General features: G+C 38.2%; 1 protein-coding gene across 2 annotated transcripts in view; it reads right to left on the bottom strand.

Annotated features, from left to right (window-relative positions):
• PLCB1 (phospholipase C beta 1) overlaps window positions 1–22,150 on the bottom strand; it is a 692,285-nt gene that overhangs the window by 91,209 nt on the left and 578,926 nt on the right. For both annotated transcript variants that reach the window (XM_082644419.1, XM_082644420.1), the window contains exons 24-27: window positions 12,481–12,613; window positions 10,528–10,581; window positions 6,788–7,007; window positions 2,304–2,484 (exon numbers count right to left, since the gene is read on the bottom strand). In XM_082644419.1, coding sequence (XP_082500545.1) covers window positions 2,304–2,484; window positions 6,788–7,007; window positions 10,528–10,581; window positions 12,481–12,613 — 588 coding nt within the window. The remainder of the gene's footprint in view (window positions 1–2,303; window positions 2,485–6,787; window positions 7,008–10,527; window positions 10,582–12,480; window positions 12,614–22,150) is intronic.

Raw genomic sequence — 22,150 nt, 5'->3', positions numbered from 1 at the left:
AAAAATAAGTCCTTGAGCCTCACATTTAGGTATAGAGCAGTGGGTCTCAAAGTGTGGGCCTGGGACCAGAAGCATCAGCATCGCCAGCCCTACACAAGGCCTGTTGAATTGGAAATTCAGTGTAGGGCCCAACAATCTGTGTTTTAACCAGCACTCTAGGTGATTCTGATGCATGCTCAAGTCGACACTACCTGACCAAGTGGAATCTGATTTTTGATAAGCTCCTCTTGTGATTTTGACCTGCTCATTTGCATACTGTCATTGGGAGCCAGTACTACAATGACAACAATACCCTGATCCATCTATTACATAGTCATGACTAAACCATACACTGTTTGCAACCTATAAGCAGAAACAGCCTCAGGATTCTGTTACATGGACAGGCCTTCAAAAATGAAACGAACAGGTCATGTAAACACCTTTGAGAACCCATTTCCCCTGGGTACACTACTTTAATTTCTGTTAAGCTTACTAACTTGTTTTTGGCACAAGCTTGTTTTCAAGGCTACTTTATTGCTTGATTCATTTAATTTATATGTCACCAAACATTTAACATGTCCCTATTCTGTGTCAAGCCATCAACAACAATGCAACATATGTTGGTGAAGTCACTATGGGAAACAGTATGGAGGTTCCTCAAAAAAGTAAAAGTAGACTTGCCATATGATCCAGCAATCCCATTCCTGGGCATATATCTGGACAAAACTATAATTCAAAAAAATACAGGCACCCTTATGTTCATAGCCGATGGCTATTGGCTATTCACAATAGCCAAGACATGGAAGAAACCTAAATGTCCACTGACAGATGAATGTATAAAGAAGATGTGGTACATATATACAATGGAATATTACTCAGCCATAAAAATAATGCAATCACACCATTTACAGCAAAATGGATGGACCTAGAGATTATCATACTAAGTGAAGTAAGTCAGAAAGAGAAAGACAAAATACCATATGATATCACTTATATGTGGAATCTAAAATATGACACGGGGACTTCCCTGGTGGTCCAGTGGCTAAGACTTCATGCTCCCAATGCAGGGGGCCTGGGTTCGATCCCTGGTGAGGGAACTAGATCCCACATGCTGCAACTAAGAGTTTGCATTCCGCAGCTAAGACCTGGCGGAGCCAAGTAAATACATAAATAAAAATATTTTTAAAAATAAAAATTTAAATAAATAAATAAATAAGTAGATAAATAAATAAATAAAATATGACACAAAGGAACCTATCTATGAAACAAAAACCAACGCACAGACTTAGAGAACAGACTTGTGGTTGACAAGGAGGGGTGGGGAAGGGACAGATTGGGAGCTTGGGACTAGCAGATGAAAAGTATTATATAGAGAATGGTTAAACAATGAGGTCCTACTGTATAGCACAGGGAACTATATTCAATATCCTGTGATAAACCATAATGGAAAAGAATTTAAAAAGAATATATATATATATATATATATATACACATATATATATATATATATATATATATATGAATGAATCACTTTTCTGTACAGCAGAAATTAACACAACATTGTAAATCAACTATATTTCAATTAAAAAAACAATGGATTGTCACATTTCCTGAGAAAACATTTTGGAGGACAAAACTGATCATTCATGGAGATGATGGCATTTCCTTTCATAGGGAGCCTCAGGAATTGGGTAGACAACATTCCACACAGGCCACTTAAATACTGACTTTTCTAAATGTAGGAGAGTGGACTGTACAGTTCTCTTTGTATCACTGCAAAGCTACACTACTACATAAAAAGTGAACATTTATTTGCAGCATGTTCTTAATTTTCTTAAAGATAAGTGTGTAATTATCTTGTGTGATTTCAAAAATACCAAAAAAACTACTATAGCCCAAACATGAGTTAGTGAAAATAAAAGTAATAAAACATAGCTTCACTGGAGAACAGAGAGGAACTTGGTAAAGATACTGGAATAGTGGGGCTTGTAAAATATCAGTATGGTGGATACTATTTGGCCTATGCAATTTCCATTTCTAAGAAATGATGATTTTATTGCTTTTTAAAACTGAAGTACTGGGGTTTGATCCTGCTTTTAAGTTAAGCACTTGTTAAATCACATGTCACAATATGGATCTGAGAAATGCCTCTTATCTCCCTCTACAACCTGGCATCAAAATAAGATTATTCAGTCAGGAAGCTAAATGAAAGTGCCAGTCAGAACTGCTGCTGTTTCCTGTTATGTTATCCAAGGGCATCAAAAATTTTCTATAGAAAAGAGGGTTCTAGCTATAGAAACAGAAATCACATTTTTCAGGCTTACCAGTTTAATATGTTCTCGCTTCTGGTATTTTTCACTGTAATACTGTTCTTGTCGAAGATTAAGCAGCTGCTGCTGTTGTTTGTCCTTCAAGTCTATTAACTTTTGGGTCATTTCGGCATCCAGGGCAGCTAGGTCTTGCTCAATTGTTGATGAACCATGGTCAGGGCTGCTGGGTTCCGATCTGCAGAGACACAGAGCTTGACTCACAAAACATGTAGGTCAGAGCAAGGTGGAGGGAGGGCTGCTTGCCAGAGTCCCTCCTAGAGACTCTGTTTGGAAATAAATATTTTGATAAACCACTTGAGACAGAGGCTGATACCCCAAGGACAAGCTTAGCAGCAGAAAGTCTCCAAACACAGAAAGTAGATGAAATTTGTGCTGCTCTAGAAAGAGGTAGTGGCAGAAAAGGAAAGCCAGTTGGCTGGGGGCCCTGGCAGTGCTGGTGGAGAGAATGATAAACCCCCCTTGGGAAAAACAATGTCTAATAAGGACTTATTAAGCCTTTTATTTTTTATTTTTTAACGTGGCATGTATAATGTAATTTCCACCTACATTTCTCCTGTACACTCTGCTGCATTGATGATTCTGTAGGGGGAGTTGAAAAGGTGATGAATTTTGCATCTACACAATGTAGATTGTCAACAGAGAGCATGTGTGGACGTCACGGGACAGCAACACTCCCAGCTGACACGTTCTGTTTCTTAACATGTTTTAATAGCAAGATTTGTTATTAAAATAAGTTTCTTTGGGGGCTGAACTAACTTCATTGATATCTCCACCCAAAATGGCACTTTGGTTCCAAGAGAAAGGAGGATGAATTGGGTTCATTCTAAAATATTTATTGAGTGCTCACTCTGTGCAGGGGGACTTTCTTTGAGTTATTCATAAAGAATTAATAGATATTTTGATGCTTAGGACAAATGTTGAAACGCAACAAAGCAATTCTCATGAACATTATTGTATTAAAACATACAGTGTGATTCCTTCAAATGTTGTGCTCTTACTTCTTGTAGGACAAAGAGAATGAGAGACAGTGTTGGAAACAGGGTACCAAGAGCAGGTCTGTTCTTTTCATTTATATGGAAACTGCTGCAGAAAGAACCACCTAAGATACCCAGCACATCAGATTCGGTCTCCATGTTTTCACTTGTGGCCAAGTGGAACAAGTAGAAGAGGTTTCTTGAATCAGCTGGTGCTAATTCCTCTTACTTTCTCTTTGAATTAAGCCAACACAATGGTGCCACATGGAGAGGCAGTTGGTAGAAGCTAGTATTAGGATCCTATTTTGTCAAATAAGGGATGCAGAATTCCCTCAAAGGTTTCTAAACATCAAAATCACATGGCAGCACTGAGGTGGCCCTCCATCCTGGCATGAGTACAAGTCTATTTATCAACATCAGAGGAGAGGAGCATTGGAGGGGTGACCTCCATCTTGGCATGAACACGAGATACATTTATAATCTGCTGCAGCAGGAAGTTGGTGTAGCCAGAACATAAAGTGTTGCTTCAGTGAGCCACAACCACCATAGCAGAGGCAACAGGGCAACATTTCTTGACCACTCAGCAGGTGCCAGGGACGTTCTGCTTTACTTCTGGCTTTCACAACAACCCAGCTAGCAGGTGTGACCATCTCCTGTTTACATTTGAGGAAATTGAGTTTCAGTGAGACAATTTTCCTAAGGACACAGTATGGGGGAGCAGCAGTGCAGCTTACCCAAGGACAGACATCTACAAAAGAGCAAAGTCTGTGTTCTGAGAACAGTACAGTGTGTGACAGAAACCATCTTTGAATGATCTACTCTTCACATTATGTGAAAACCCAGTTGAGACTATGGATATTTGAATAAGAAACTGATCTAATATAATGTTGTACATATGAAACATATAATGCTATAAACCAATGTTACCTTAATAAAAAATAAATCTAAAAATTATTTATTAATTCATTAGAAAATATAAGCCCATTACATATTAATATATTTTGTGAAAAATAACTATACTTTCAAAACAAGAAGAAAATCAGTGAGATTAAAAAATCTCACTGGCAAAAAAAAAAAAGAATATAATGGACATTATGTCCATTTATTACTCTGAGGAGTTTTCAGGATTTTAATGTGTATCATGGGGGGATGGGGAATGGACAGACATAATCAGACCTCAGTGTCTTTTCCTCTTGAAGAAAAGTTTCTCCTGATGTATTTTTTGACACAAGATGCTTAGGGATTTTTGTTTGTTTTTTGAGGGAAAGTAAAGAAAAATAACCAAGGGACGAATGTTTCTGCATCCTCTCCAAAAACAGGGTTGAAGATATTATCCCCTGTTGCTTAATGTTGCCTGTGTATGATCCAAGAGATGAATTCTTTTGTAATTTAATACCAGTAAAATGTTTGTCCCTCTTGGAAAAGCAAGTTTCCTTTAATCAGATAAGGAGAATTGTCTAACCCGTATTTCCTTTTCTCAGAAGCTAAGAGCTAACTTTAGTGTTCAAGGAGAGAAATTACATTAAATGATTACTTCTGTCCAGCTGAAATACAACACGGGTCACATATATGATTTTTTTCCACATATGTAATTTGAAATTGTTAGTAGCCATCTTAAAAAAATAAAAGGAAATGAGTGAAATTAATTTTAATAATATATTTTACATAGCTTGATTATCAAAAATATTATCATTTCAACACGTAATTAAAATCAATACACATCAATATAAAAATATGAGATTCTTTTTTTTTTTTTTTAGTGAAGTCTGAATTCTGGTGTGTTATTTTATACTTGAAGCACATTTCAATTCCAATGAGTCACTGTTTGCGGTTAGTGACTCATGTATTGGACAGCAGATCTGGTAACTGGTAGACAGTCTGTGTGCATATGTATGTGTGTACATTTTTTTCTATTTTTATAGGATTTTTATACATGTCTATGATGTTATTTTAATATTCTATTGGAAGTTTGCAGGATATGACTTATAAATAAATAAATACAGAAATAAACAAATGACTACATACATATCACTAAGATAAAAATTTAGAAGTTTTAGGCCAAGCTTTGCCTGAACTGTTTTGTAACTGTGGGTAAATGTTAAGCCTTTAGTTTTCAGATTCCTCCTTGAAGAAGTGATAAGAGTTCACCTAGATGGCTTCTAAGGCTGCTCCAGGTCTAAAAAATGATGATTTTGCTGCTTTTAAAAACCCAGGTATTGGGTTTTGATTGTACTTTTAAGTTAAGCACATGTTAAATCATATGTCACAATATACATCTGAAAAATGCCTCTTACCTTTCTCTCTAACCTGATCGGATTATTGAATAAGGAAGTGAAGGGAAGGATGGAAGGATGTGGTACAGCCTGCCTGACTCTTAGCTTCTATGCTCACATAGTTTCCCCACATTACCACGTTAGGCACTTTGGGGTGATAACTGAGTAGGTCCCAAACAAGGATTATCTGTACAGGGCTTTGTGGGTTTCAGATAGGGCAGCAAAGGGCAGTAGAGGTTCTCTTTTCAATAAGACAAGTTGCCCCTTCAGCTTGGTTCTAGTCCACAGCAAAATGTCAGACCCCCCAGGTTGGCAGCTGCAATATGGCAAGTCAGCCAGTTGGTCTTGGGCCTACAGGCTAGAACTCAAGTGTAGGACTTCCTGCATATCTAGTCTCAGAATTTGGTTAAATAAAGAAATTCAGTCTACAAGCAAAAGTGAGCTGAGAGGACACAAAAGCTGTAGAGAGTGGAGGGAGTTGGGTGGCTTTCCTTCTTACAGTGGTGTAGATCCAAAACGTGGTGCAAAACACTGAAAATCCATCAACTAAACTTCAATTAAAAAACAATAAAAAGAGGGACTTCCCTGGTGGCGCAGTGGGTAGGACTCCACACTCCCAATGCAGGGGGCCTGGGTTCGATCCCTGTTCAGGGAACTAGATCCCACATGCATGCTGCAACTAAGGAGCTGGTGAGCTGCAAATACAGAGCCCGCCTGCTGCTACTAAGAACCAGTGCAACCAAATAACTAGTAAGAATTAAAAAATAAAAATAAAAAAATAATAAAAAAGAACTATCAAGCAAAGACTGTGATATGAAAATTTGCAAAGGAATAAATATAAATTGACAGTAAATATGCCAAAAAACTCAATAAGGAAATGCAAATTAAGATACTCATGACATCACTTTTTTCTCCATCAGTTTGCACTTTCATATCTTGCTGATAGTTACAAACTGAAACAGAAAAGTCTTTAAATGGATCTAGGGATCCCACTTCTAAAATTTTAAGAAAATAGGAATATATGAAAAGATTTATACATACATATTTATTAATACATTTCTTATAATAGCAAATAATCAAAAACAACACTTACATTCTTCAATAAAAAATCATTTAAATTAATTGTAGTTTGTCCATTGGAAAAAAAAAAAAACAAAAACACTGCACATCCATGTAAATGACTCTCCTCCTTTATACTATAAAACAAACAAAAAATACCCCTTCAACTTACTTTTTCTTACTATCCTTTTTGGCTGTCTTTTCCAAAGCTGCCCTCCTTCGCAAGTAGTCATTCTGGATTTCATTATATTTTGTAGTGTGTTCTTTGATAAGGTCAGTGGTTTTCTTGTGGTGTCTCTTAACCAGGTCTTTCATTTCTTTGTAGTGCTTCTTTTGAAGTTTCACAAACGACTTCTGTTGCTTTAGCTCTTCAATTGTCTGTGCTTCTACTTCTGCAACAAATGGGTTATGAGAGCTGAGAGGCCTGGAAGTGCTGAGAGGACAGAGCAGTTGCTATTGAGCAGTGTTTTTCTGACCCCAGCCCACTGGACCTTGAGAGCAGAGCTTGGAAGTCAAACATGTGTTCCAGGCTGGCTTTATCTCTTGCTAACTTTGTGACTATGTTACCAAATTTCTCAAAGACCCAATTTCTTTACTCATAATTTTTAAAAAGTTTGGGTTCTCTAGAAACAGAGCTCAAGAGAGGGATTCAGGTACATGTGATTTACCAAGGGGGGCTCTCTGTAGGAGGGGAGTGAGGGCACAGATACAGAAGAAGAAGTAGCTAAACAAGGATGTGGTCTCGGCTGGAGTCCGGCTTCTGCGTGATCCCACGGGGAGCTCTGGAGCGTGAACTGTACTACAGAGTTAGTCTCACCTTGAGGCAAGAAAGCCAGCTTTTTGCCTATTTGGGAATGTCAGTTGTGGAGAGGAATAAGCTCCTGGAGAGGGGGCTTCCTTTTGGCTGAGGGCAATTTTCTTTATTTCTTTCTTTCTTTTTTTTTTTTATAAAAGATCTCCCACAAAAGCTTCAGCTATCCCTGTGGTTTGCTAATATGTTTGCAAATGGCACTGCACCCGCTTTTATATAAATTTTTGATGCCTACAGCATCAAATGTATCAAGGCATTGTCAGAGACATAGCTGTGTAATAAATAGCTCAAATGGATATAATGAGCTATGCTCCATGATCAACAGAGTAGTAAGATATTTATCAGATAAGAAATCTCTCTTCATGATCAGTGTGCCTTTCATGAGGGAGGGCAATTTTCAAAAGCAGAGGAAGCTATGAGCTGTTAGTAGCCAATGTTTACTACAGCTAGGAGCTGGGTGCCACAGATGGTAAAGGGGATTTTGGTGGGCACTAACAGGATCCACTTTAAAGATCACACAATTTCTACTTTTTAGGGTTGTTATGGTGATGATGAAATAAAAGAATGAATGCAAAGTTTTTAACATAGTTTCTGGCAGTGTGCCTGTTAGAGGCTTAACAAATGATTGTACAGGTTCTACAGCACCATTTCTAAGCGGCACTATTCACAGTATACATATTGTAGGTTTGTATATTTATCACAACATTGCTCCAGTATAGATCAGTAAAGTGAGGGAAGGTCCTTGCTGTGATTTGCCCAAAGGCACCATAAGGGTTGGTGGTAGTTTATATCACTACATAGTGTTTTATTTAATGCCAAGAAAACATTTAATGTGACAGAGCTTGATGTTAAAACAGTCTGTGTTTTACTGACTTGTTTAATCAATTGTAAGAATATGCATTTAAAAAATATGTTAACATTTCTAAAACTAAGATTCATCGTGTAGTCAGTGGAGTGTCACAGTTTGTTGGTGCTTTTCTTTCTTGGCCATCCATGAGTAGTGAGGTACCTTAAAAAGGATGGTGCCTTAAATTCAATGAATTATCATTTATTTAGACCTAGATTAAGTCATAGTTCACATGTTTTCATCCTTTGATGTGAACTTTCTGCTTCTGGGAACAAAAATAAGTTATCATAAATATTTAGAACTGTCAAGAGATTCAGAAATAATATATGCCATGAATAACAACAGACCTGAATAGCAAATGATATATCTAGTGGATAAACGTTGAAATCAGAATAACCATTTATGTTCTTAAATGATAAGGTCTTTAAGCAATTGAAATATGTTTCCCTTTTTAATAATGTATCTATTCTCCTGACATTCGATTCCTTTTGAGAAAGAGGCCAGGGAGATAATCAGGTACATTTATTTAATGGTTTCCCTCAGGCCCAGATGGACTCATTATGGTTGCATAATGACTGATTATATTAAAATTTATAATCCTAAGGAATTGCTGCAGTTTGGGTGACAGATTTAACCTCACTTCTTTAAAAATGGTGTGCAGCACTTCAGCTGTGGCAAGTTTAGCAACAGGGTTCAAGATGTTCCAACCTATGACTAAAAATAATTCCACGGAAAGTATCATTTTTTAAAAAGCTTGTGGATGAAAGGCTATTGTTTGAATATGTCCTTAAGCATAAAGGTAATGTCCATTTATATAAGGAAACAAGTACCACTCATAAACCACCCAGAGATAATCACTGCTAATATATTGATATAGACACCCACCTTTCATCTATGCATTTGTGTGTTTTTTTTGTTTTGTTTTGTTTTGGTTTGGTTTTTTTTTTTTTGCAGTACGCGGGCCTCTCACTGTTGTGGCCTCTCCCATTGCAGAGCACAGGCTCTGGACATGCAGGCTCAGCGGCCAAGGCTCACGGGCCTAGCTGCTCTGCGGCATGTGGGATCTTCCCGGACCGGGGCATGAACCCGTGCCCCCTGCGTCGGCAGGCGGACTCTCAACCACTGCGCCACCAGGGAAGCCCTGCATTTGTGTATTTTTAAATAATATTGGAATCATGCTCTTATTTACACTTCTGTCTCTTGTTTTATGTGTGAACATTGTATTGTTTCCCATGGAATTAAATCTTTAAACACATGTTTTCCTTTCATACATTCCTAAAATAAGTTTTTGATGCATATTTTATGTATTATTTTGGTGAAATCATAAGTACACATCCCTCTCAATTTTCACAAAGTGAAGAGGTTTCTGTAGCCACTACTTAGATCAAAATCAGAATATTATCAGCACCCCAGAGACCCTCTTTTGGGTTCCAGCCCTCCCTCCCACCGCTTAGGTATAATCCAAATCCATGTTTCTAAGAACACAAATTCCTTTTGCCTGTTTTTGAACTTCGTGTAGCTGGAATCATAAAGAATGTGTTCTTTGGTGTCTGTCCTCTTTTCTTCAACATTATGCTGTGAACTTTATCCATGTAGTTGTGTGTAACTATAGTTTATTTACTTCTACATCTGTATCCTATTTTATTCTGTGACTATACCACAATTTATCCACTCTACTGTATGTGGATATTTAAGTTGTTTACAGTTTTTGGTTCTAATCCATAGTGCTGTTTTTTTGTGTACATTTCTGTTGTGTGTTGGGCCAACATACTATACAGTGCTACATACTGCTAATTGTATTAAAGAAAGCGTTTAGTCCCACTAGTTTAACAAATTAACCAAATATGAAATATTCCCAAACTGTATCATCATTCTTAAACTCTGTGTATTCTATGGTCACAAACAGTTCATATTCTGCATTTCTAAAATATGCTTTATTGTGGGCACTTTGGGAAGATTGCATTCCTATTCACTGGGTCACATTTCCAGTATGAAACTATTCCGTGATTCCAAAATATATCTTGTGAAATTATGTTATTTTTTTTATACCAGTAGGGTCCTTTTTGCCAAGTATGGTTACTTCTCTGTGATTATATTGTGTAACATGGCTTGAAGTAGGATGTATCTGTAGATGGTTTTAGAAGAGAAATATTAATGATGTTATATTTCAAAGATGAAATCTCCTCTCCTCTAAATACTTACCCTGCATAATATTCAGCTGCCTAACTCCATAGGGAAAAAAGGTGGTATTTACCTGTTAAAACACTCTGAATAAGATCTTCTGTTTTGGCAGGTGCCTTTACAGAGCCTGAAATAAAAGAAAAATAATAATAGTCTCTTTTAATTTTAAAAATTGTTTCTTCCTGTAAAACGATGTTTGGCTCTTGACTCTAAGTCTCTTTATGAAGAAATTACAAATTGCGGGAGAAAATTATCCTAAAAATATTCTAAGAAATGTCTCCATTTTGTAACTTTGGGGCAAACCTAATTAAATATGAATCTATATGCTCCAGTTATAGAAAGGCCATTCCTCCACTTTGAATCAAAACTCTGTCAACAAATTCAGTTTAGGCTACTGCTACCTTCTGGCCATAACAGAAATGACAAGTGATCTTTTAAAAATCAAAGGCTGACCAGCAGGCAGGAATAATGTTGCAGGCAAGATCCATTAGAGGGTGCCAAAATCACTGGACAAACGTTTAAGGAGAAACAGGATAGTTGCATGGTCTCAAAGTGTCTCCACTGAGATATCAGTTAACTACAAAGGGGAAAATTGTAACTTTCAGTGGAGAAACCTGGTAGATGGCACCTTAACCAAGGGATCCAACATCACTGATGATGCGACACAGCAACATCAGATACCCCCGACATAATGTTCTCAGAACAGCATTGCTTCTGTGATGTTCTTGCCAAAAATGGGTAATTTTAGTTTAATCGTGAGAAAACATCAGGCCAACCCAAATTGAAGGATAATCTACAGAATAACTGACTCTTCAGAAGTGTCAAGGACATGAAAGACAGGACAGACTGAGGGACTGTCATAGATTCAAGGAGGCTAAGGAGACAAGACAATTAGTACAATGTGGGATCCTGAGACAATCAAACCTGGGACAATCAAAGACATTAGTGGAAAGCAGGTGAAGTTCAAACAAGGTCTGTGTTTTAGTTCAGAGTATTGTGACAATATTAATTTCCTGGTCTGACTCTGACAGATGTTAATGCCAGAGAAGAGGGGTTCAGTTTTGCAATGTATTCTGTGCCATTTTAAAAATTATTCTGTAAGTCAAATGATTCCAAAGCACCCAGGTAAAAAAAAATCAAATGCTAAAATGCTAAATTATCTTTTACTCTCAAAAGCACAAGGTTATATTCACTATTTAAATTAATGATTCATATTCTAGAAACACACTAAATGTTTGTATTTGGTATATAAAAACTTCATTTGAAAATATCACCTCTTTTTATACACAATTTATCTCCTTATTACCATGAATCTGAACAACCTCCTTTCTTAAGTAGTCTCAGTAGGAGCATAGAATCTAAAAGGAAGAATTTTAGGATCGTGGAGAACTGGTGTCAGTCTTGTCTTCACTCTTCATTAGCAACATGGCCTTTAAGAAGTATCTTGTCATTTCAAAACTGCAATTTATTCACCTGCACCATGGGGGCAGTGGTAGAATCAACCCTCAGAAGCCTGGTTTAAGAGTTAAACAAGATAATCCACGTGAAGCATTTAGCAGCGTGCTCAGCACATGATAGGCGCTTAAAAGAGGTGAAAGGAAGTAGAGAAAGATGCGAAGGAATTCTTGGCAGAAACGTAACTTAGTGAGGTAGAACTAAGAATGTGCTTCTGAAGCATAGCTGCATATAAGGTGCTTGAAGAACCCTTCACACACCCTGCCAGCTGATGGACCATAATCCATCGCTAAATAAAGACATGGGAAATCTGGGTGATATATTGTTGTGGCTTCGTAAATTGTCAGCAGAGCCAGATGAGCACTTATGAGTCTCTTGGTCTTTCTTCATTCCTTCCTTCCTTCCCTCATTCATTCCCTCATCACACGTTTCTGGAGCACGTTTCTCCTAAGTCTGTGCATTTTTGCCCATGTGATGTTTTCTCTAAGTCAATCATGCTACCTCCTTCAGTGGCACATATAAACTAGAGGCTCCTAGTCATGTAGCACAGCTCTCTCATCAGAGTGTTTACCTGGAGCTGGTTGGCTGTGGAGAGCCTGGGAGGGTGGTTTGGGTGTCAGGGATGTAGTGTGATTCATCCCATTTTCTGCTGGAGTTGTCTTGGCTTCACTTGGAGCTTCTGACTGTGTTTCCCCAGGATCAGCCTAAAATCATAAACATCCTTTAATTTTTCACACTTATGGTTCTTTTGTGACCTTCCTAAACCCACAAAGCTACATTTGATAGCATTTTCACGACTCATTTGGACTCTGAAATATCACGTCTAAAACTGTGTGGAAAGCAGGGTAAAAACAGCATGGTATTGAACCATGATTTTGGCCAGTTAATTGTATTAAAGGCCCCAATATTTATGCTTTTCTATGCCCACTGCTCTTGGACTTGTCCTCCAGCACTGACTCTGGACCTGAGCATGTGATTTGCTTTGGTCAAATGAGAGAGTAGCAAACTTGATGTAAGCAGTGGATTGAAAAGCCATTTGCAGATGTTTCTTCTCTTTCTCAGACCCTTGCTATAGCCATGGAGGATGAGAGCCCACATGGAGCAGAGCTGAGTCATGTAGACAAGGATGTCCTGGACCAGCCAGCCCTCAGCTGACAACATACACTTAAGTGAGCCCACGTAAGATTAGCTGAACCTGGTCCAGATCAATAGAACTGCTCAGCTGACCAAATGACTCAGGAACAATAATAAGTAGTTGACGTTGTAAGCCACTAAGTTGGGGGATTGTTTGTTATGCAGTAGTAGCTAATTGATGCACTGGTTATAAACATCGATTTTGGAGCCAGACTTACCTGGATTCAAATTTTGGCCCTGACACTTATTAGTATTGTGATATTGGGCAAGTCACTTAACTGTCTGCCCTCGCTTTGCTCATCTTTATAGATGGGGATATGTATGTACCGGTGATCATAATATTATCTATATTGTAAGGTTGTTTAGAGGATCAAATAAGTTACTATTCATAAAGTGCTTAGAATAATTCCTGGCACAGAGTAAATTTGTGCATGTTAAATAAATACATAAAACATTTAAGCTTGTATAATACTACCAATAAATAATAATAACAGATACATTAAAACTTATGAAATCTCTACTCCATTCCCTCCAGCAGCTAGTCTTCTATGCCCTGTGCAGAGCAAACGTTTAATGTTTGATGAGTAAATGCCGATCTTTATAAAATAATTACCTCAGTAATTATATACCATTTTAGTGATGCTTTACAGGGTTCTGCAACTCTTGTCTCAGAATTGCCTTCTGAGTCCAAGGGAGATTTTACTGACAGTGAGGCTATCCTGATGCTCTACTTTGTTGTACATTAAGAAAATATATTAGGAAATGGCCAAGAGTCATTTGGAGCTCAATGTTGTGACATTTTGTTATGTAATTACAGACAGCAGATTGCATTATGATAACATTTTTAGAAAATGTAAGATGAGAATGAAAATAATGACACATTGTCATAAGTGGCTTTTAATCTGTCCCCCCAAAGCATCTTTTTGTTGTTGTTGTGGCCTCTCCTGTTGTGGAGCACAGGCTCCGGATGCGCAGGCTCAGCGGCCATGGCTCACGGGACCAGCCGCTCCACGGTATGTGGGATCCTCCCGGACCGGGGCACGAACCCGCGTCCCCTGCATCGGCAGGCGGACTCTCAACCACTACGCCACCAGGGAAGCCGCCCCCCAAAGCATCTTTAAAACACAAGTTACAACACTGCTTTTGGTGATGGCAGAACTTATTTTAATTCAACAAACAATCCCTGTTTACCTACCACAGCCTGCTCTGCTCAGAGCTGATGGCATTGAGATGTAAGGGATGAGCCTGGGGTCAGTGGTGGGACAGGGGGCAGAGTGGGGGCTAAGGAACCTAGGCCAGTGACCTTGGCAACCTATAGAGCTCAGGATGCAGAACTCTGTCTTCTGAAAAATGGTTACTTTGAATGGGGAAGTTCTGGTATGTTTGTGTTGTTCAGTTACATCCATCAGGAAAAGTCTCCCTAGAATCATTATGCCAAGGGGAGGGATTGCATATTTTTTGTTCAGCAAGAGATTGCAAACTGGAGGCTTAGGGTCCAAATGGAGTGCATCAAAATGTTCTATGGTCCAAATAGAGTGCATCGAAATGTTCTACGGTCCAAATGGAGTGCACTGAAATGTTCACCCAACATTGCCAGATTTTAAAAATAAGGAGATTTTACATTAATAAAATGGATCTCTGGCTTCAGTTGAAAAATCAGATTGGGCAACACTGGGTCTGCTTTCCCGCTCTGGATGAGGATGGAGGGGTTTCTGCCTCTTTAAGGACACTCCCCTGTGACTCATTCAGACTTTACCTGCCTCAGTCCTGTAGGCATTTGGGTTTGCAGGAGATATTTGAGAAGACTGAACTATCATAGATGTTTGACCACATAATTCATAAAGGAAATGCATTTACATTGCACAGGAGAGACTGAAGTAAAGGGAGTGCTGGACAGAGCACTGAGTCATCAGCAAAGTTACCCATTGGCTTTGGTCCTCTGGTTTGAATACAGTGGGGGTAAAACTTCCCAGCCTCCCAGCCATATGGGGTGTCCATGGTCACCAAACTCAGCTGCTGGGAAAACAGGGACAGAAGGTGCTCCTGTTCCATGGGCAGCTGATCTTGCCCATTTTTTTATATCAAGGCAGGTTTCTGGAAACAGGTGGGGATGAATCAGATTCTTCCCAGTGTGACAGCTGGCTGAAATTAGCCCTCTGGTAGAGGATAGGGAAGAAGAAAATTTTGATGGAGGGAAGAATGGAGGTGATGGAAAGGCAGCTTCCCTGAAGTCAATACTGTGTGGCTTCTTTTTGAAAACTAGGTGTAGTGCCCTGGTGGTCTCAGGCTGGAGGTGTATTCAAAATGAACCCAGCAAGCTTATTTTTTCTGTATCAGGTTTGCAGGCATTCCATGGGGCTGTGTGCCCTTGGGAGATCAAGTTCAATCATTAACTTGAATCAAGATGCAGGAAATAGAAGCTCTGCTTATCAAGGGTATGTAAGACAAAGCCATTACATTCCAGAAACTGATATAATGTATGAATTCAAAGGCATTTTTAAAATAATAGATAAATGTTGAGGAAACACACTGGCAAACACTTTGTAGTTACAACTGAGGATCAAGAGATCACCAAGGTTTGGTGCTGGATTTGAGGTAAGCTTTGGAGAAATGCTTGGTCCAGGGGCCCTGGGGATGCCTCTAGGCAGGGTGCATGGCACCACATAACCCTGGGGGGTGCAGGGGCACCCTTGGCACTGTACAGTAACAGGCAGTCAATAGAAACGATGGAAATGAGCGAAACGGACTAGATTTCACGCAACAGGGCAAAGCGAGGCTGTGCCCAGACATGGAGGGGGAGCTCCTGGGAGGGGCGACTGAATTCCAGCCAATTATTGCCTAGGCTGCGAGGAAAGCTGGGAAACTGACTTTTTGGTGCAATATCTCCCAATTTAAAACCACTGAGAGGCCAAACAAAGCACATCTTCAGAGAGCATGTGGCCCAGAAGCTGCCCATCTGTACCCTCTGCTCAGAGGAGAGAGTTTGCCTGGATTTTCGGGGTTGTGTCAGTCAGCAATGTACCCAGAGCCACCGCTGGAAACGCAGTGGGCGGGGTCAACTGGTCTGCAGCCCCGTCCCGCCTCCCACCTCCTCGTCCCAGGGACCCAGCAAAAGTGGAGAGAACAGAGCAGGTAAGGAGGACCCTGAATGCTGGGCTAAGGAATTTGGGGCTCCTTGTGTAGACTGACCCTTGTCAGGGACCTCTTAGGATTTTCTCGAAACAGATTTTATTAATTTAGTGAGAATCTATAGTGGCAAATATATCGGACTGATGCTTAAAATATGTTGCTAACGAAGGGCTGTATATACAGATTTGAATTGGCTGTTCCCTATTGGAGATTGACCATAGAAGCAGCTGTAGATCACCGCGTGCCAGGCACCGTTACACGCGCCAGCTTCGTCACAGCCAGACAGCGAAGGCAGCCACTCAACTCCATTATACAGCAAAGAGGTCAGAGGCGTTATTAAAGTCTTTACTAAAGACTTGCTAGAAGCCACACCGTTAAGGGTGTGACTGGTGTTTGAATATATGTAATTGTCTAAAGTCTGAATTTTTCTACTGCACTAGTTCACCCTGTATTCTATGATAATAGCAACTTAAGGAACCACAATCGTAACTTACGTTACTGCGGAGATACAGAGATGTATAATTGTAAAGACCATTCTCAAAGAGCTTACTCTGTTGCACTGAAAAGGCATTCAGGTATTAAAAATTAAATTTTTGATGTCATCACTGAAAGGTTGAATAATTCCCACTCTGTGGATATGTGAGATGAAATGCAAAAACCAAATTCCTTGTCCCACACACAAGCATCAGTGGAAGTCAACACTTGTGACTTGTTTTCTCCCCAGTTTTTGTCCAAATATTCTTTTTCATGCACTTGAATGAAATAAGCCTGAAATTCTTTCGCATTGCACTGGAAATTACAGTAGAAACAAAAGAACTAGAAATATCAGTTTTCTCAATTTAATGGTGAGACTCTTGGGATCCAATTAAACAAATTTCAAGGAAAGAAGGTTCAGAAATTGATATTTCACTTGCGCCAAGTTTTGCTTAGCTGGGTAGAGAAAAATCAACTACAGCAGCAGTAGGTCACTGCCCTCCAGTGGCCAAATGAAAGTATTACACTATTTTTCCTTCAAAACATGAAACAGTGGAATTTTAAAGCCAAGATTTTATAAAAAAATAATATTTCTATCCTTCCTATATCAAAAATAAACAGAAGCACCTTAAAATATAACACAAGTGGATCAGTAAAAGTATAACTGGAAAGGCCATTTTTACAAGTTTTAGAGAAGGAGGAGATGCCATTTGATGGCATGCTAGTTGAAAAGATTTCAATCCCAGGCACTGCAAATTTGGATCTGATGATGAAGCAAGAGAGAACTCAAATTTGGGGAATTTATGGGGTGGTTAAGATGGTAAGTTAAGGGTCTTCCAAACACCAGAATGTGTTGACTGAGCTACTGGAGGTGTCGGTGTCCTGCCTGAGTCATCTAAAAAGTACAGTCCCTTCCAGGTAGTGGTTAGGATGACAGCATCTTGACTCGGATACTAGATGGGTGAGGGCAAGGGCAAGGTCATCAGTGTCTCCAGAATATTGGGGGCAAGACTCATAATTTCATCATGTGGAAATCCAGTCCACTCAGGACAAATGTGGGCAGTGGATGTGGCTTCATCAAAATTCGCCTTTCCCTTAAGAAAGAGCTTGCTTAAACACATGTACAATTGGTACCTTAAATTTATATTACCTGAATGAAATTAGATAATACATCTACCCACATTTCTAAAAATTTCAGAACATTTCTAAAAACTATATCCTGATGTATGTGTTCTGAAGCACTGATGGATGAAGTATGCTAATATTTGCAGCCTACTTTGAAATGCATCAAAAATCAGTTGCAATAATGAAAGGATAGAGGGGTTTATAGATGGATATATATGTGATAAAGAAAATGCATCAAAATTGGAATTGTGGAATCCAGATGATTGATATATGGGTGTTCTTTTTCAACATCTGTGTATGTTTGAAAATTTTTCTAATAAATTATGACAAAACTCTGATATTTTTAAGAGTTTACCAAAGTGAGTTAAAACAAAAGACAGCTTTAAGGAGCTGAATAAATTCATCTGTTGACTTCAGTTTTTGTCATCATATGTGTCATCATACAAAGAAATCATCAGCATTCACATGGTATCTCTTTGTTGAAGCTTTAGTGACAGCTGCAAGTTACAAGAATATGTGTAAATTTTTATTACAGTCTTTCTCCAGACTTTACGGACTATGAGAGCATCTGATTTTTCTCATCATTATATCTCTATATTGCCCAGCATGGTGACTGATGCAGCATGTTAAAAAAAACTTTTATTAAATGAGTGCATGAAGACATCCACAGTTTGTTTCCTCCTCATGTATAATCAATAGATGTAGTATCAGTGACAAAATCCTGAAACTAAAGAACCATCTAAATGTTATGTTAAAAAGTATTTTTCAATGAATGAATCAATGGGTGAAAAATATGAAGATGCTGCTCTTTCTGTGTCTGTGGCTAGAGAATCTGCATTTAGTTCATAATTGCAACAGCTTATTTAGAAAGAGATTAAAGGGTAACAGGGCACAGCTCTGCTGACTATTTTGTGTTGCATATGTTACCATTCCTACCAGCTTTAATTTGTTGGAAATATTTTGATACAGTCTCCAAAAAAATCAGCAGAAATGAATTATTTGAGTTAGGCAGAAATCAAGGATTCCTCCTTTAAAGAAAACATGGGCCAAACACCCTTCACATTCATCTTTTGGAAATGTATCTTTTATATTAACTGAGCAAATCATTTGTCAAAGACTATCATCAATCACTCACAGAACAGATTCTGGAGAATTCCCCAAGGAGAGTTTCTCCTGTAGCTCTTCCCAGGTTCCTGAGATTGAACTGACATTTTAGAGTGGATGGAATTAATGGTTATTCAATTCCATGTGGGGAGAGCCAGGTGCTTGTGAGAGACAGATGCAGGGCTCCAGAGCATTGGTTCTCAATGTGTGGTCCCTGGACCAGCAGCATTAGCATCACTACAAACTTGTTAGAAATGCCAATTCTTGGTCTACCTCAGACCTACTGAAACAGAAATCCTGGGGTTGGGCCCAGCAATCTGTGCTTTTAGGAGTCATCCAGGTGATCCCAATACATACTAAAATCTGAGAGCTTTGCTATTCAAAATATGGTCCAGCCCAGCAGCGTGAACATAACCTGGAATCTTGTCAGAAACACAGAATTTTGTGCCCTGCTCCAGACCGATTAAATCTGAATCTGTATTGAAACAAGATCGCTGAGTGATCCGTATGTATGTTAAAATTTGAGAAACCTTGCTGTAAAGCAGAGTGAAAAACTTTGTCATTTAGTCATGCTTTTATAATCTCTATGGTATTGGTCATGGCATGGATTCTGGATTCATCGCTGTTTTAGGCAGAAGAACCCAAAGCCCCTCATTAGAATCCATTGAAATTTTAAAAATTGTTATGGAGGAGGTTTGTAACAGCAGTGGAATTGAACTGTTCATTGAGTAGTTTTAACTCAAGTGAATATATGGTCTTCTCTTGAGATCTCATTTAAAAAGACCCTGGTTCCTCCATTTATTGGCCATTGATACTAAGCAAGTCACTCTATCATTATAAGCAACTGTTCCCTCTTCTAAAAATGGGGACCATATGTTTGTCCTAGTTAAGGCTCAGTTTTACCCAGGGTATCCAATCAAAGTGCCTTGTAAACTCCAAAACTCTGTAGAAATGAAAGGGACAGGGTCATTATCTAAAGGCCATTACCTAAAAGGCAAACTTTCTCTTCCTACTTTATTGGATGCTTTAAAGTTCATGTATGGTGAGAAACTATTGTTTCTGTAAGTTGGTATGTTTTTTCTTTTCTTTCAAATTTTTATTTTAGATCACAGCACATATGTATTTTACTTAAACCTGGAATACTACACTTCTGAGTCTTTGCAGAAAATAAATTCATGTGACTCCATACAAATTTTCTTAAAAATGACATGACATTACTTCTGTGATGTATGTGGCATATTTGTGTAGACATGCAAGTGAAAAGTTAGAATGAAATGGGCCTTGCTCTATAATTTAAAAATATTAAAAGAGAAAATTTCTTAATATATTTTTTATCAAACTATGGGACTATCACCATCATTATCAAGAAACATTTATTTAGTGTATGTATTTTTCTAAGTACAGACTTTTTTTGAGATATAATTGACATATAACATTATATTAGTTTCAGATGTACAATATAATGACTCCATATTTGTATATATTATGAAATGATCACCACAAATAAATCTAGTTAACATCCATCACAACACATAGTTACAAACTTTTTCTTGTGATGAGAACTTTTAAGACCTACTCTATTGGAAACTTTCAAGTATACACACGGTATTATTAACTATAGTCACCATGCTGTACATTACACCCCCAGGACTTAGAGCTTTTTATAAGCCAAAGCATAACCCCTCCCACCTCCCCACCTACCTCTATTATCTGTTTCTCTTTTATGTAAGTTGGTATTTTGTTAAATCATTATTTGAGGAGGAAGAGAACCCAAAATGACCACTAAACCTCATCTTTGATTTTAGTGCCAAGTTCTTGGACAGTGGGTAAAGCGTCAAGCTCCCATCTGGGAAAATTTAAATGACACCCAAGGCCTTATTAAGTTTAAACACTAATTTTATGAGAGCACCACCTTGGATTTTTTTTGCTGTTGGATTATCCTACTGGTAAAATTCATAACATACCATAGGATCTTTTTCTTTTTAAATAATCAATCCCATTGAAGATGCCCACAGTGCCATACACAGAATTAGGAAATTAATTATTTTAGATAAATTTCAGCTCACTTATAAGAGCATATGAATCTGACAACTTAAAAAAGTAAGCCTCTTGGAATAAATGAAATTTGAATACTACCAAACAGCTTTCTCTTTTCAACATCAAAAGGATGTGAAGACCACTCACACACCTTCACTTGTATCATGAACATACAGGTGATAAAGGGCCAGCAGGCAGTGTACAAACTAGCTGAATAGATCCCACATATATAAACCTAACTTACTGAAGAACAAGTTCTAAAAATATCCAGTGATTTAAAGGGAGAAATCTTGACATTTGATTCAACAGAAAATTCAATTCAAAGGATTATTATTTAAAGTAAAGGTCTTATATTCTGTGGTCAGTCATCTAGGTGACCTGCTACAGAGGACAGAAAGATGAAAAAGGGCTAGTCCTTATTAAAAGTTAGTAGAAAATTACAGTTTTGTTATTGAGGTAGTACGATGTGGTGTAGTGTAGACCCCTGCTACTCAAGGTGTGGACCATGGAAGTGTTATCCCATCACCTGGGGCTGGTCAGAGATGCTGAGCCTCAGGCCCTAGTCCAGACCCATGTTATCAGATGGGATCAGCATGTTATTATGATGCCTTGGTCTGCACATTAAACTTCTAGAAGTGTTGGTGTGGAACATGAGTTCTGGAGCTAGATTGCTTGGATTTCAACCCCAGCTCTGCTCCTTAGTAGTTGTGTGGCACTGGACAAGGAACAGAATCTCTCAGTGCCTCAGTTTCTTCATTTGTTAAATGGCAATAAAAAATACTTGTTAAGAAATATGGATGTTTTAGGACTTAACGTGTTAATAAACATTAAAAGGCTCAGAATGGTGCCAGGTACATTGTAAGCACTCAGTAAAATGTTTCTGCACTCCTTGATGTGCTAAAAACAAGTTATGTTCAAATATTGCATTTGGAATATCACATAATATTTTGCAGTCAGTACATTGGATATTTACTTTATTCTCTTTAGAGGTGTATTTTAAAAATAGAAAATAAAAATATCACTGATGTCTCATTAGTCATCTCTATTAACCACATTAAACTATTAGGGCTGTGGAACAATTTTTTTTAAATTAAGAACTTTTGTAAAGAAAAAAATATATACATAGAAAACATGCTAGAAGGACATACACCAAAAGTGTTAACACCATCTGCAAGATTACTGAGAGGCCTTTATGTTTCTTTGTTCTTAAACAATATTTTATTTAGAGAAATAACTAT

The sequence above is a fragment of the Mesoplodon mirus genome (assembly GCF_964341445.2).
Source record: "Mesoplodon mirus genome assembly, chromosome: 15".
Classification (NCBI taxonomy): Eukaryota; Metazoa; Chordata; class Mammalia; order Artiodactyla; family Ziphiidae; genus Mesoplodon; species Mesoplodon mirus.
This window is presented reverse-complemented; position numbering and strand designations above follow the sequence as displayed.